Source organism: Triticum dicoccoides, chromosome 4B, assembly GCF_002162155.2.
Source record: "Triticum dicoccoides isolate Atlit2015 ecotype Zavitan chromosome 4B, WEW_v2.0, whole genome shotgun sequence".
Classification (NCBI taxonomy): Eukaryota; Viridiplantae; Streptophyta; class Magnoliopsida; order Poales; family Poaceae; genus Triticum; species Triticum dicoccoides.
The window spans coordinates 138,686,046-138,702,127 of NC_041387.1; the positions used below are offsets into that span (position 1 = coordinate 138,686,046).

Sequence of the window (16,082 nt, forward strand, 5' to 3'; positions counted from 1 at the left end):
CTATAAACCAGGACGGAGGTAGTAGTAGATCATTGGATGGCCGCCCCGACCTACCAACCCCTTGCTCTCTGACCAAAACGGACCCTAGATACATTTCACATCCTGATTTAATAAGAAAACGTGTACCAAGATTTATATTTTACTGGCGCTGTCATCTGCTTATTTTGATCTTTAGCAGCAATCATTACCTGCTCCGCGGAGTAAGTTCCCTCTTCCACGGCAAATATATCGTTACCTAGCTATCATATATGCGTTCAAATAATGCTCCTCAGAAACTACAAGCACGTACGTACAACCAAAACAAACAACACACAATGATCGATACATAGTCAACAGACAAATTCTTTGAGCGAGCTAACCCAGATGCTGTCGTTGAATTTTCTCAACGATAAGTTGTGGTCAGAGAAGTGCAGCTGCTGCCGCAGCATTTTGATACTCTACTCCTACCTGATGAGCGGAGTGTTTCTACTGGATGGGCGTCGGAATTCTGTTGCGAAAGCTGGTCTTCGGTCGTGGACTCGTTCTGTTACATAAGCACAAGTAGACAATGTTATAGGATGCGTGTTGCTGCACGTACCTAGTACTGTAGTGGTAGTAGTCTCATGATGTACTCCATGCCTTTTCTTGAGGGGACATGCGCATGTGCAGCATTTTGGTGTGCCAAACCTCCGGCGATTGCGGTGCGGTCGGATCCAAAAGTCGTTATTTGCTTCGAGCAACCAGCATTGAAATTCTTTTGACTAGAGTCTATCTATCTACTCTCTGTCTCTGGAGTAGGAGTACTTCTAAATCCGTAAGCGTAAAGCTCCAGAACCAACCAGGCATCCATATGTGCAGACAGTAGCATCTAAGAATTAGGCAGCATTAGAAATCTTCTCCATCGATCGATCCTTTTGAGTAAATAGCATAAAACTACTACTTTACAGGCTAAGGTTCCAAAAAACTATCAGTTTTAAATTTTTCTCATATAACTACCAAGTGGGTGGTCGGCTGTTTCGAAAAACCCAAATTCCGCGTTGCTAACGTTTTAAACCGATTTATGACAGGTCGGACCCACTCCTAAACAATCCGTTAGTTGACCGTTTTGTTTGACCGTTGGGACCCACGTGTAAGATGTCTCTTCTTCCTTCTACCATTTCTTCTCTCCTTGTCTCTTTCTTTCCCGTCCCCTCCTCCCGGCAATGGCCCGACCACGGCCACCCTCACCACGCCCCGCGCCCAGAGCAAGGGTCGGCCGCCGCGAGCCGCCCCCAGGGGCAAAGGCCGCCGCGCCCAGGAGCAAGGGCCGGTCGCGCGAGCCGCCCCCAGGAGCAAAGGCCGCCGCGAGCCGCCGCGCCCAGGGGCAAGGGCCGGCCGCCGCGAGCCGCCCCGAGGAGCAAAGGCCGCCGCGAGCCGCCGCGCCCAGGGGCAAGGGCCGCCGCGCCCAGGAGCACAGGCTGCCGCGCGCCGCGCCCAGGAGAAGCGGCAGCGGCGAGCAAGGAGCTCCGCCTGGACCCAGCCCGTCGAGCCGCCTCCTTCCGCCTGGCCTGCAACCTGGCTCCACGCGTCGCCCGGGACGGAAGGGAGCTCCACGGCGGTGCCATGGCTGCTGGCCGGCGACCCTCACGCCGGCTGCTGGCGCACGGCCACGAGGAGGGACCCGATTGCTTTTTTCAAAAGTTTGCAGGGACCCGATTGCGTTTTGAAAAGTTTGCAGGGACCTGATGGCATTTTTGAAAAATTTACAGACACTGACATGTGGGACCCACATGTCAGTTAGCGGTCAAATAGACGGATCGTTTAGGTGCGGGCCCGACCTGTCATAAACCTATTTAATTTTTTAACAACGAAGATTTTGGGTTTTTTGAAACAGCCGACCCCTGACTTGGTAGTTATCTGAGAAAATTTAAAAACCGGTAGTTTTTTGGAACCCTAGCCTGTAAAGTAGTAGCTTTATGCTATTTACTCGATCCTTTTAGATCATCTTTCTTGAGTCCATTAATAAAAGGTACAACTGTGAACACGGAACACTCAAATCAACAGATTAAGGCTCAAGCTAATTAACTAACTGGGTGTATGATTGGTGCATGCTGTGTGAACTGGGCCCAAAAGGTATTATACTCCACTTTGACTAAACAGATTACTGTTAGGCGCAGAGTAGTACTAGAATAACGAATATTCATTTTCTGATCCCAGGCTCATCTGTTCATGGTGAACAATAAAATACTTCCTCCGTTTCTTTTTACTCCGCGTATAAAATTTGGTCGAAATCAAACTACACAAAGTTTGACCAAATTCACATCAAAAAATATCAACATCTATAATACTAAAATTATATGGTATGAAAATACATTTCATGGTGCATCTGATAATAATAATTTCATATTGTGAATGATGATATGTTTTAATATAAAGTTAGACAAACTTTATAAAGCTTGACTTTGACCAAACCTTATATGCACATTAAAAAGAAACGGAGGGAATACTATACGATCTGTGGATAGATATAATTCAAGTCTTTTTCACATGTATGCTATAGAAGAGTCTTGCTATGCACACAAGGAAACTTGGACAATGCACAGACGATGGATTAAATCTTGCCAAACACGCGTTGATTCACAAGGGAGTCGGCCGCTGGATTTACGTGTCGTGCATAGATCGGCCACTTGTATCGTGCACGGAGCAATTTCGGCTATAGAATTTGCTGATGCACGTCCGTACGTATTTATATGCTGCCTTGAGGAGAGAATTCACTTTGAATTGTCCATGATAGCTATAGATAGATATATGAATGTTTCGACCATGACCATGCATCATGCATCATGCATGCCACCAGTTTCTAAGGATGAGCATGGATTGGGCCAAATAGTACCGCCGGAGACCGGGTCCGTCTGTATGTCCTCGAAACTTGAAAAAAAAAATGAGAAAATTCAGCAGGATGGTCGGATCATCATCTCGTTCACGATCATGTACCGGTAGGCAGTAGCTACATACCGATCGAGACGTGGACTAACCTTGACATTTGTTGGGTAGTGAAACGGTGATGCAAAAATTAATTAAGAAAACCATAAGCGTGCTAATGTACTCTTCCCGTGCCAAAGTGCTGCCCAAAGTCCATGTAAGTGTTACAAAAAATGCTCTAGATTTGACTCACAATAAACACACAGTCGGTAGCGGAAGGCAGTCGGTAGTTTTCAGTAGCACAGGAAAGCAACACGAGGAGCCGGAGTCATGCATGCAAGCATGATTGCCATGATTCTTTACTTAACCGTCTCGATAGCACAGTGTCGGCAAGCAGCTTTTCCACACCAAAAACTGTTCATTTTTCACGAGCTACGACGTTGCATATGCTCTACCAGCTACACGGCCGGATCGATGTAGCACCTGCAGGTGTGAAACGCGTCACTCCAATGCGCGCGCCCGTTTGGATCAACTCTCAAAGTCCACCGGAGTAGGTGAAGACGATGATGCAATCTAATAATATGTGATGGCAGACTAGTAGCTAGTATAATCATGGCCGGCGGCGTGAGCTAGCCTTTTCCCCCCATAAATACCGGCCGCCCGGCGTTCCTCCACCATACGGCGCCGAGAACAACATCCCGCCGCCGACGTCGGGGCTCGCAAACCTTACGTCCCTCTTCGCCGCGCAGGGGCTCTCCCAGAAAGACATGGTCGCCCTCTCAGGTACTAGAACGTACTACATGCAAATGCACGTATGACGTACCCATTAACCGCCAATTAAACAACAAAAAATATTGTATGTTAACCTATTATTTACTGAGATTTTCAGAAAATAAATTTACAACATACCATCGATCTATTTCTACTCCAACTGACCATTAATGTACTGTTCCAGTCTTAATAACCAACATATAAGTAGTGATCACGTAATTTTCTTTTCCTGAATCAAGGTAAAATTCTTTGACTACTTTCACTGACTATTAATTTATCAATGGAGTAGTTGGTAACTTTGGGAGCTGCAAAAGAGCTGGGATCAACCAACGGAACTGATAGCCACGTTTTGACTCGAAAACTAAAAACTATACTACTGATAATATACTTTACAGGTCATGAATTAGAAAGTTGGTGACAAATTACCATTGACCTGAACCTCTAGAAATTATTGCTCTGTAAGGCTACTATAGACACAACAACAACAAAAAAAGTTGATCTGCTCCGTGATCACTTAAAATACGTAGAAGCGCCAATTACGGAAGTTGGTGAATGATTGTTAACAATGGAAAGAAAAAGAGTAATCATTTAACGGTGACCTGACCCATCACTTGTTCCAGGAGCCCACACGATCGGCCAAGCACGCTGCACATTCTTCCGGGACCACATCTACAACGACACAAACATCGACTCCGGCTTCGCCAGGAGCCGCCAGTCAGACTGCCCTCGCACCGCCGGCTCCGGCGACAACAACCTGGCGCCACTGGACCTGCAGACCCCGACCATGTTCGAGAACGACTACTACAAGAACCTCGTCCAGAAGAGGGGCATCCTGCACTCGGACCAGGAGCTCTTCAACGGCGGCGCCACCGACGCGCTGGTCCGGCAGTACGTCGGCAGCCAGAGCGCCTTCTTCAAGGACTTCGTGGTGGGGATGATCAAGATGGGGGACATCACGCCGCTGACGGGGTCCAGCGGACAGATCAGGAAGAACTGCAGGAGGATCAACTAAGAAAAGATCCTCCACTTTCTGCGCAGACAGTTGTGAAATCCCTAGAAATGCAGCACAATCCGTAGCAATCCAGGATGTGTTTGGTCGCGCCCATGCTTGCAAGCAGCTTGTGGTTTCCTCTCGTTCGACTCTGTTTATGCAATTGTGAAATCAATGTACGTTGTGCCTGGTGGGTTAATAAAAGGTCTACCCCGTCTCTATAGTCAGAAATTATTGGTGAAAACTGAAAAGCCTGCAGCACGACGACATGATAACCTAATTTTTTGCAACTGAAGAACCATATAGGCCATCAAGAAGCTGTGACCCTCTGGAACGACAACTACTTTATCATTGCGTGTGGAAGATCATAGAATAAATGGAGGAGGCTAGCAGCAAAGAGTAACTGATCTAGGATGCTGCATATCATAGTTTGGCCGCCTGGACACACTATTCTTAGGCATGCCCTTGCAGCTCAAGTTACTATTATTACCTTTGCACGTTGCGAAAATAACCAAATTGGCTTGCAAATGGTGATTCAAATTTTCGCAACTGAAGAACCAGATGTGCCAATAATTGACTTGGCACATCTATGCAGATCAATCACAACAGAACACAAAAGGGCACAATCTGAGAGCATCAAAATCTTCTGCCAGCTGGAACAAATATCCCAGGTAATATCTAGAGGAATTTTTTTTTGCGGGAAATATCTAGAGGAAATTATCAAGACAGTAAGCAAAACATGGATTATCTCAACTGTCACCACTATCCCCGGCCCCCAACATCAAGCCTCATATGAATAGCAGCAATATTGTGCAATGTAATTCTCATCAGATCAAATCTACCTAATTAAATCAAATTTAACACAAGAGCAATAGGTGCTCCGCAATTGCCAACTGAAAAAAACAGCATTTCCGACAGAATAGTAGTCATTTGCATCAACGAAGACGGTAACAAATCATGTTCGCAGAAACAAGAGTCCATGCGGATCATACAAAAAGACTCTGAAAATAGTGCATGTCCAAACTGTGACTACAGAACACAACAACTTCCAGAGCTAGTAAAGATAAAGTAAACATGCACCTTTCACTTCAGAAGTTCACGAAAGGGTCGCCAACAGAACTGCCCGATGCTCTCTTGAAGTTTCCCATGCCACCATCTTCAGGATCAGAACACCCAGTGACCATGATTTTGGAGCCTGCACTGGCCCGTTTCATGGACCGCAGAGGATTCACTTTGGAGTGCATATCCTCCATGGAAGTGAACCATGCATTGGCCAACACTATCACCACATGCTTCAGCACCAGCGCACTCTCAAAGAAAAACTTGAGAAAAGCAAGCTCACTCCGATCCCCTCGGAAATCATGGAAAACCAGCAGGTTGATGCGCGAGCTGATGCATTCTATGGTACCAGACTCATTCCAGAACTTGAGGTTGTGCTTGCCAGAGGGTTGACCAGTTTTTCCAGACTGAAAAAATAATTAAGTTAGTGCACATGAAGTTCATCAGATGTTGATGGATCCTGATACAACAGCAGCAATTCACAGTATGATGCTAGTACATTATGGTGCAAATGAATGCCAAAAGAAGCATCAGGGGCTTCACCATGATGTGGAGCGTCTCAACATTGGGAAAGCATCTGAGGACAGTCGGGGTCATCTTGACATCATTGCGGACTCCACAACGCACCTCCAAAGCCAGGACCCTCACACTTGGTACCATGGTGCTTGGGCTCACCTTTGTCCCAGCCTGCCATTGGAACCTCAATGCACTCAATTAAGGGAAGAAAGATCACACATGTACATTGATCATTTTGGTATGATGTACTCCAATGGAACAAATGGAAAAAAATGTGGCACCTTGATGACGGTGTCGCCGAACTCTAGGACATGACTTCCTGAATCCAAGTATCCCAACGAGTGCAACTTGGGGGCATAACCGATCTTCACCTTGGTGCAAACCCCGCCGCGGCTCCAACATCCTGTTAGGATGAGTCTCTCAAGGCGCGGGGCGTCCACCACAGCAATTTCTTCAAAGGAGGACATGAGGATCTTCACGCACCGGAGGCTTTGGCTGACAAGGCGAAGACTAAGCTTGAAAAGATTCCCATGGATATAAAGCGTCTCCAGCACGGGGCTCCTGTCGAGGATGAAGTCCAGATCCTTGCTCTCCATGACGAGGCTGCAGAGCCCGAGCTCAAGGAGGTTAGGGAAACAGGTGGCGCTCGGGATGCCGGCCGTGTCGGGGAACTTCCAGAGGCCGAGGTAGAGGCGGGTGAGGGTGGTCATGCCTAAGAAGGTGGAGGGGAGAACGAGGTCGAGCGGCCAAGGGCGGTTGACGAGGACAAGTTCCTGGATCCCCTTGTTGGCGAGGATGTGGAGCCAGCGCGTGAGCATGCCATGGAACTCTTCCATGTGGCTGCTGGTGAGGTGGACGCAGCGGAAGGGTCCCGGGTGCGCGGCGAGGATGCGGGACACGGCGGAGGTGATGCGCCGCGCATCGCCACGCGCGGCCGCGGTGCCTGCGGCTGCGGTGGCTGCGGCTGCGGGGAGGATGTGAGAATCGACGAGGACGAGCGGGGCGGAGCGCCAGACCCCGCGCCAACGCCGGGAGAGCGCCGCGGTGCGCGCGCCTTCCTTGACTGGGAGGCGAGAGACGATGTTGCGGAGGAGCACGTCCGGAAGGCGGCTGACGCCGTCGACGGAGTGGTGGGGGAGGAGAGCGCAGAGGCGAGCGTCGACGGAGACGGGCGGGTCCGGGAGGGCGTAGTGGGTGTAGGAGAGCACGCGGGCGAAGAGGGCCTCCATCTCCTCCGGGTCCTGGCCGTCGAGCCGGAACATCAACGCCGTCGCCGGATCCATGGGAACGGGCGGCACCCGGGTGTCCATGGCCGTCGCCGGAAGCGCCGCGGTGGGGACGAGGGTTTTGGGCGGCGCGTGTCCTCTGTGGAGTGGAGCGGAGCGGAGCGGCGGAAGAGAAGGGAAATTGCTCCTGAGCCGAGGGAAAAGGCCCAATGTCCCGCTGGATGGGCCTCCCAATGGGCACGTTCGAGCACGCTGAGGAGCAGCCGCGTGGTGCGACCAGACCGCAAAATTATACTACTACTTTTAACGATTACTAGTTGAACGCCAGTGCGTTGCCACGGCATAAAAAAACAATGCTTAAACATATTTTCTAATTAAAAAAAGTGTGCTATAATCAAATGTAGTTCTTCCATGCAGCAACAAAATCATTCTTTGACCCCGCTCATTGCCCCCTCAGCAATTTTCATATCTCGTTATCGGCCATCTCCTTGCAAGAAGATAATTAAATCGTCATCTTTCTTTCTCCCCTACCCTTCTTCCTTCCACCTTCATTATCGTCACCATCTCTAAGCACTGCTTATAAATCCCGTACTGGTACAAAATATTATTATTTCATCAAAGATTTTTGTGATGCTCTTTTTGACGGTCAGTAATTTGAATAGGCGCATGCGAGAGATGGGACTGTCGAAGAGGTACGCGAAGAGGGTGACGTGCGAGGAAAGGTACGGACTGTAGGGTTTCGTAGTAATTTCAAAAAATTTCCTACGCACACGCAAGATCATGTGATGCATAGCAACGAGGGGAGAGTATTGTCTACGTACCCAACGCAGACCGACTGCGGAAGCGATGACACGACGTAGAGGAAGTAGTCGTACGTCTTCTCGATCCAACCGATCAAGCACCGAAACTACGGCACCTCCGAGTTCGAGCACACGTTCAGCTCGATGACGATCTCCGGACTCCGATCCAGCAAAGTGTCGGGGAAGAGTTTCGTCAGCACGATGGCGTGGTGACGATCTTGATGAACTACAGTAGCAGGGCTTCGCCTAAACTCCGCTACAGTATTATCGAGGAATATGGTGGCAGGGGGCACCGCACACGGCTAAGGAATAGATCACGTGGATCAACTTGTGTCAACTTGTGTGTCTTTGGGGTGCTTCTACCTCAGTATATAAAGGAGCCAAGGGGGGAGGGGGCGCCGGCCAAGAGAGAGAGGCGCAGGAGGAGTCCTACTCCTACCGGGAGTAGGACTCCCCCCCAATCCTATTCCAACTAGGATTCCCAAGGGGGAAAGAGGGAGAGGGGTGGCCGGCCACCTCTCCTAGTCCTAATAGGACTAGGGGAAGGGGGGAGGCGCGCAGCCCCTTTGGGCTGCCCCTTTCTCCTTTCCACTAAGGCCCATGAAGGCCCATATGGCTCCCGGGGGGTTCCGGTAACCTCCCGGTAACCCGGTAAAATCCCGATTTCACCCGGAACACTTCCGATGTCCAAACATAGGCTTCCAATATATCAATCTTTATGTCTCGACCATTTCGAGACTCCTCGTCATGTCCGTGATCACATCCGGGACTTTGAACAACCTTCGGTACATCAAAATGCATAAACTCATAATATAACTGTCATCGTAACCTTAAGCGTGCGGACCCTACGGGTTCGAGAACAATGTAGACATGACCGAGACACGTCTCCGGTCAATAACCAATAGCGGGACCTGGATGCCCATATTGGCTCCTACATATTCTACGAAGATCTTTATCGGTCAGACCGCATAACAACATACGTTGTTCCCTTTGTCATCGGTATGTTACTTGCCCGAGATTCGATCGTCGGTATCCAATACCTAGTTCAATCTCGTTACCGGCAAGTCTCTTTATTCGTTCCGTAATACATCATCTCACAACTAACATATTAGTTGTAATGCTTGCAAGGCTTATGTGATGTGTATTACCGAGAGGGCCCAGAGATACCTCTCCGACAATCGGAGTGACAAATCCTAATCTCGAAATACGCCAACTCAACATCGACCATTGGAGACACCTGTAGTACTCCTTTATAATCACCCAGTTACGTTGTGACGTTTGGTAGTACCCAAAGTGTTCCTCCGGAAAACGGGAGTTGCATAATCTCATAGTCATAGGAACATGTATAAGTCATGAAGAAAGCAATAGCAACATACTAAACGATCGTGTGCTAAGCTAATGGGATGGGTCATGTCAATCAGATCATTCAACTAATGATGTGACCTCGTTAATCAAATAACAACTCATTGTTCATGGTTAGGAAACATAACCATCTTTGATTAACGAGCTAGTCAAGTAGAGGCATACTAGTGACACTTTGTTTGTCTATGTATTCACACATGTATTATGTTTCCGGTCAATACAATTCTAGCATGAAAAATAAACATTTATCATGAAATAAGGAAATAAATAATAACTTTATTATTGCCTCTAGGGCATATTTCCTTCAGTCTCCCACTTGCACTAGAGTCAATAATCTAGTTCACATCGCCATGTGATTTAATAGCAATAGTTCACATCACCATGTGATTAACACCCATAGTTCACATCGATATGTGATCAACACCCAAAGGGTTTACTAGAGTCAGTAATCTAGTTCACATCGCTATGTGATTAACACCCAAAGAGTACTAAGGTGTGATCGTGTTTTGCTTGTGAGATAATTTTAGTCAACGGGTCTGTCACATACAGATCTTGTAAGTATTTTGCGAATTTCTATGTCAACAATGCTCTGCACGGAGCTATTCTAGCTAATTGCTCCCACTTTCAATATGTATCCAGATTGAGACTTAGAATCATCTGGATCAGTGTCAAAAAACTTGCATCGACGTAACCCTTTACGACGAACCTTTTTGTCACGTCCATAATCGAGAAACATATCCTTATTCCACTAAGGATAATTTTGACCGCTGTCCAGTGATCTACTCCTAGATCACTATTGTACTCCCTTGCCAAACTCAGTGGTAGGGCATACAATAGATCTGGTATACAGTATGGCATATTTTATAGAACCTAAGACTGAGGCATGGGGAATGACTTTCATTCTCTTTCTATCTTCTGTCGTGGTCAGGCTTTGAGTTTTACTCAACTTCACACCTTGTAACACAGGCAAGAAACCTTTTTCTTTGACTGTTCCATTTTGAACTACTTCAAAATCTTGTCAAGGTATGTACTCATTGAAAACTTATCAAGTGTCTTGATCTATCTCTATAGATCTTGATACTTAATGTGTAAGCAGCTTCACCGAGGTCTTTCTTTGAAAAACTCCTTTCAAACACTCCTTTATGCTTTGCAGAATAATTCTACATTATTTCCGATCAACAATATGTCATTCACATATACTTATCAGAAATGTTGTAGTGCTCCCACTCACTTTCTTGTAAATACAGGCTTCACCGCAAGTCTGTATAAAACCATATGCTTTGATCAACTCATCAAAGCGTATATTCCAACTCCGAGATGCTTGCACCAGTCCACAGATAGATCGCTGGAGCTTGCATATTTTGTTAGCACCTTTAGGATTGACAAAACCTTCTGGTTGTATCATATACAAATCTTCTTTAATAAATCCATTAAGGAATGCAGTTTTGTTTATCCATTTGCCGGATTTCATAAAATGCGGCAATTGCTAAAATGATTCCGACAGACTTAAGCATAGATACGAGTGAGAAACTCTCATCGTAGTCAACACCTTGAACTTGCCGAAAACCTTTTTCCGACAAGTCGAGCTTTGTAGACAGTAACATTACCATCAGCGTCAGTCTTCTTCTTAAAGATCCATTTATTCTCAATTGCTTGCCGATCATCGGGCAAGTCAACCAAAGTCCATACTTTGTTCTCATACATGGATCCCATCTCAGATTTCATGGCTTCAAGCCACTTTGCGGAATCTGGGCTCACCATCGCTTCTTCATAGTTCGTAGGTTCATCATGATCTAGTAGCATGACTTCCAGAAAAGGATTATCGTACCACTCTGGCGCGGATCTTACTCTGGTTGATCTACGAGGTTCAGTAGTATCTTGTTCTGAAGTTTCATGATCATCATCATTGGCTTCCTCACTAACTGGTGTAGGTGTCACAGAAACAATATTCTGTGATGAACTACTTTCCAGTAAGGGAGCAGGTACAGTTACCTCGTCAAGTTCTACTTTCCTCCCACTCACTTCTTTCGAGAGAAACTCCTTCTCTAGAAATGATCCATTCTTAGCAACGAATGTCTTGCCTTCGGATCTGTGATAGAAGGTGTACCCAACAGTTTCCTTTGGGTATCATATGAAGTCATATTTCTCCGATTTGGGTTCGAGCTTATCAGTTTGAAGCTTTTTTCACATAAGCATCGCAGCCCCAAACTTTAAGAAACGACAACTTTGGTTTCTTGCCAAACCATAGTTCATAAGGCGTCGTCTCAACGGATTTTGATGGTGCCCTATTTAACGTGAATGCAGCTGTCTTTAATGCATAACCCCAAAACGATAGTGGTAAATCGGTAAGAAACATCATAGGTTGCACCATATCCAATAAAGTACAATTATGACGTTTGGACACACCATAGTGGTGTTCCAGGTGGCATGAGTAGTGAAACTATTTCACATTGTTTTTTTAACTGAAGGCCAAACTCGTAACTCAAATACTCTTCTCTACGATCAGATCGTAGAAACTTTATTTTCTTGTTACGATGATTTTTCACTTCACTCTGAAATTCTTTGAACTTTTCAAATGTTTCAGACTTGTGTTTCATTAAGTAGATATACTCATATCTGCTCAAATCATCTGTGAAGATCAGAAAATAATGATACTTGCCACGAGCATCAACACTCATTGAATTGCATACATCGGTATGTATTATTTCCAATAAGTCAGTAGCACGTTCCATTGTTCTGGAGAACGGAGTTTTAGTCATCTTGCCCAAAAGGCACGGTTCGCAATCATCAAATGATTTATAACCAAGTGATTCCGAAAATCCATCTTTATGGAGTATCTTCATGCGCTTTACACCGATATGACCCAAACGGCAGTGCCACAAATAAGTTGCACTATCATTATTAACTTTGCATCTTTTGGTTTCAATATTATGAATATGTGTATCACTACGATCGAGATCCAATGAACCATTTTTCATTGGGTGTGTAACCATATAAGGTTTTATTCATGTAAACAGAACAACAATTTATTCTCTTACTTAAATGAATAACCGTATTGCAATAAACATGATCAAATCATATTCATGCTCAATGCCAACACCAAATAACACTTATTTAGTTTCAACACTAATCCCGAAAGTATAGGGAGTGTGCGATGATGATCATATTAATCTTGGAACTACTTCCAACACTCATCGTCACTTCCCCTTCAACTAGTCTTTGTTTATTCTGCAACTCCCGTTTCGAGTTACTAATCTTAGCAACTGAACTAGTACCTAATACTAAGGGGTTTGCTATAAACACTAGTAAAGTACACATCAATAACATGTATATCAAATATACTTATGTTCACTTTGCCATCCTTCTTATCCGCTAATCACTTGGGGTAGTTCCGCTTCCAGTGACCAATCCCTTTGTAGTAGAAGCACTTAGTCTCAGGCTTAGGACCAGACTTGGGCTTCTTCACTTGAGCAGCAACTCGCTTGCCGTTCTTCTTGAAGTTCCCCTTCTTCCCTTTGCCCTTTTCTTGAAACTAGTGGTCTTTGTCTACCATCAACACTTGATGTTTTTCTTGATTTCTACCTTCGTCGATTTTAGCATCACGAAGAGCTCGGGAATTGTTTACGTCATCCCTTGCATTATAGTTCATCACGAAGTTCTACTAACTTGGTGGTGGTGACTAGAGAATTCTGTCAATCACTATCTTATCTGGAAGATTATCTCCCACTTGATTCAAGCGATTGAAGTACCCAGACAATCTAAGTACATGCTCACTAGTTGAGCGATTCTCCTCCATCTTTTAGCTATAGAACTTGTTGGAGACTTCATATCTCTCAACTCGGGTATTTGCTTGAAATATTAACTTCAACTCCAGGAACATCTCATATGGTCCATGACGTTCAAAACGTCTTTGAAGTCCCGATTCTAAGCCGTTTAAGCATGGTGCACTAAACTATCAAGTAGTCATCATATTGAGCCAGCCAAACGTTCATAACGTCTGCATCTGTTCCTGCAATAGGTCTGTCACCTAGCGGTGCATCAAGGACATAATTCTTCTGTGCAGCAATGAGGATAAACCTCAGATCACGGATCCAATCCGCATCATTGCTACTAACATCTTTCAACACAATTTTTCTCTAGGAACATATCAAAATAAACACAGGGAAGCAACAACGCGAGTTATTGATCTACAACATAATTTGCAAAATACTATCAGGACTAAGTTCATGATAAATTAAAGTTCAATTAATCATATTACTTAAAGAACTCCCACTTAGATAGACATCCCTCTAATCTTCTAAGTGATTACGTGATCCAAATCAACTAAACCATGACCGATCATCACGTGAGATGGAGTAGTTTTCAATGGTGAACATCGTTTATGTTGATCATATCTACTATATGATTCACGCTCGACCTTTCGGTCTCCGTGTTCCGAGGCCATATCTGCATATGCTAGGCTCGTCAAGTTTAACCTGAGTATTCTGCGTGTGCAAAAACTGGCTTGCACCCGTTGTAGATGGACGTAGAGCTTATCACACCCGATCATCACGTGGTGTCTGGGCACGACGAACTTTGGCAATGGTGCATACTCAGGGAGAACACTTCTTGATAATTTAGTGAGAGATCATCTTATAATGCTACCGTCAATCAAAGCAAGATAAGATGCATAAAAAGATAAACATCACATGCAATCAATATAAGTGATATGATATGGCCATCATCATCTTGTGCTTGTGATCTCCATCTCCGAAGCACCGTCATGATCACCATCGTCACCGGCGCGACACCTTGATCTCCATCGTAGCATCATTGCCGTCTTGCCAACCTTATGCTTTCACGACTATCACTACCGTTTAGTAATAAAGTAAAGCATTACATCGCGATTGCATTGCATACAATAAAGCGACAACCATATGGCTCCTGCCAGTTGCCGATAACTTGGTTACAAAACATGATCATCTCATACAATTAAATTCAGCATCATGCCTTGACCATATCACATCACAACATGCCCTGCAAAAACAAGTTAGACGTCCTCTACTTTGTTGTTGCATGTTTTACGTGGCTGCTACGGGCTTAAGTAAGAACCAATCTCACCTACGCATCAAAACCACAACGATAGTTTGTCAAATAGACTCCGTTTTAACCTTCGCAAGGACCGGGCGTAGCCATACTTGGTTCAACTAAAGTTGGAGAGACAGTCGCCCGCAAGCCATCTCTGTGCAAAGCACGTCGAGGGAACCGGTCTCGCGTAAGCGTACGCGTAAGGTTGGTCTGGGTCGTCTCGTCCAACAATACCGCCGAATCAAAGTATGACATGCTGGTAGGCAGTATGACTTGTATCGTCCACAACTCACTTGTGTTCTACTCGTGCATATAACATCAACATCAATAACCTAGGCTCGGATGCCACTGTAGGGTTTCGTAGTAATTTCAAAAAATTTCCTACGCACACGCAAGATCATGTGATGCATAGCAACGAGGGGAGAGTATTGTCTACGTACCCAACGCAGACCGACTGCGGAAGCGATGACACGACGTAGAGGAAGTAGTCGTACGTCTTCTCGATCCAACCGATCAAGCACCGAAACTACGGCACCTCCGAGTTCGAGCACACGTTCAGCTCGATGACGATCCCCGGACTCCGATCCAGCAAAGTGTCGGGGAAGAGTTTCGTCAGCACGACGGCGTGGTGACGATCTTGATGAACTACAGCAGCAGGGCTTCGCCTAAACTCCGCTACAGTATTATCGAGGAATATGGTGGCAGGGGGCACCGCACACGGCTAAGGAATAGATCACGTGGATCAACTTGTGTCAACTTGTGTGTCTTTGGGGTGCTTCTACCTCAGTATATAAAGAAGCCAAGGGGGGAGGGGGCACCGGCCAAGAGAGAGAGGCGCAGGAGGAGTCCTACTCCTACCGGGAGTAGGACTCCCCCCCAATCCTATTCCAACTAGGATACCCAAGGGGGAAAGAGGGAGAGGGGTGGCCGGCCACCTCTCCTAGTCCTAATAGGACTAGGGGAAGGGGGGAGGCGCGCAGCCCCCTTGGGCTGCCCCTTTCTCCTTTCCACTAAGGCCCATGAAGGCCCATATGGCTCCCGGGGGGTTCCGGTAACCTCCCGGTAACCCGGTAAAATCCCGATTTCACCCGGAACACTTTCGATGTCCAAACATAGGCTTCCAATATATCAATCTTTATGTCTCAACCATTTCGGGACTCCTCGTCATGTCCGTGATCACATTCGGGACTCCGAACAACCTTCGGTACATCAAAATGCATAAACTCATAATATAACTATCATCGTAACCTTAAGCGTGCGGACCCTACGGGTTCGAGAACAATGTAGACATGACCGAGACACGTCTCCGGTCAATAACCAATAGCGGGACCTGGATGCCCATATTGGCTCCTACATATTCTACGAACATCTTTATCGGTCAGACCGCATAACAACATACGTTGTTCCCTT

At 46.0% G+C, this 16,082-nt stretch overlaps 2 protein-coding genes across 2 annotated transcripts; one reads left to right on the forward strand and one right to left on the reverse strand.

Moving 5' to 3' along the window:
* The first annotated feature begins 1,181 nt into the window (after window positions 1–1,181).
* Window positions 1,182–4,878, forward strand: LOC119292591 (peroxidase 4-like). Its single transcript, XM_037571379.1, has 3 exons — window positions 1,182–1,470; window positions 3,514–3,663; window positions 4,272–4,878. The coding sequence occupies exons 1-3, from the start codon at window positions 1,182–1,184 to the stop codon at window positions 4,661–4,663; spliced, it is 831 nt and encodes a 276-aa protein (XP_037427276.1). The 3' UTR covers window positions 4,664–4,878.
* A 672-nt stretch (window positions 4,879–5,550) lies between these two features.
* Window positions 5,551–7,614, reverse strand: LOC119295475 (F-box/FBD/LRR-repeat protein At3g26920-like). Its single transcript, XM_037573896.1, has 3 exons — window positions 6,499–7,614; window positions 6,245–6,388; window positions 5,551–6,108 (listed from the first exon to the last, which is right to left on the reverse strand). The coding sequence occupies exons 1-3, from the start codon at window positions 7,525–7,527 to the stop codon at window positions 5,731–5,733; spliced, it is 1,551 nt and encodes a 516-aa protein (XP_037429793.1). The 5' UTR covers window positions 7,528–7,614; the 3' UTR covers window positions 5,551–5,730.
* Window positions 7,615–16,082: the final 8,468 nt, after the last annotated feature.

Excerpts from the sequence above, each read along its gene's own strand:
- LOC119292591 (XM_037571379.1), top strand. The coding sequence starts at position 1,182 with ATGGCCCGACCACGGCCACCCTCACCACGCCCCGCGCCCAGAGCAAGG. Across the intron at positions 1,471-3,513 it reads GCCCAGGAGAAGCGGCAGCG|CCTTTTCCCCCCATAAATAC; the intron begins GCGAGCAAGGAG and ends GGCGTGAGCTAG. Across the intron at positions 3,664-4,271 it reads AGACATGGTCGCCCTCTCAG|GAGCCCACACGATCGGCCAA; the intron begins GTACTAGAACGT and ends CACTTGTTCCAG.
- LOC119295475 (XM_037573896.1), bottom strand. The coding sequence starts at position 7,527 with ATGGACACCCGGGTGCCGCCCGTTCCCATGGATCCGGCGACGGCGTTG. Across the intron at positions 6,389-6,498 it reads TCGGCGACACCGTCATCAAG|GCTGGGACAAAGGTGAGCCC; the intron begins GTGCCACATTTT and ends TTCCAATGGCAG. Across the intron at positions 6,109-6,244 it reads TTGAGACGCTCCACATCATG|TCTGGAAAAACTGGTCAACC; the intron begins GTGAAGCCCCTG and ends TTATTTTTTCAG.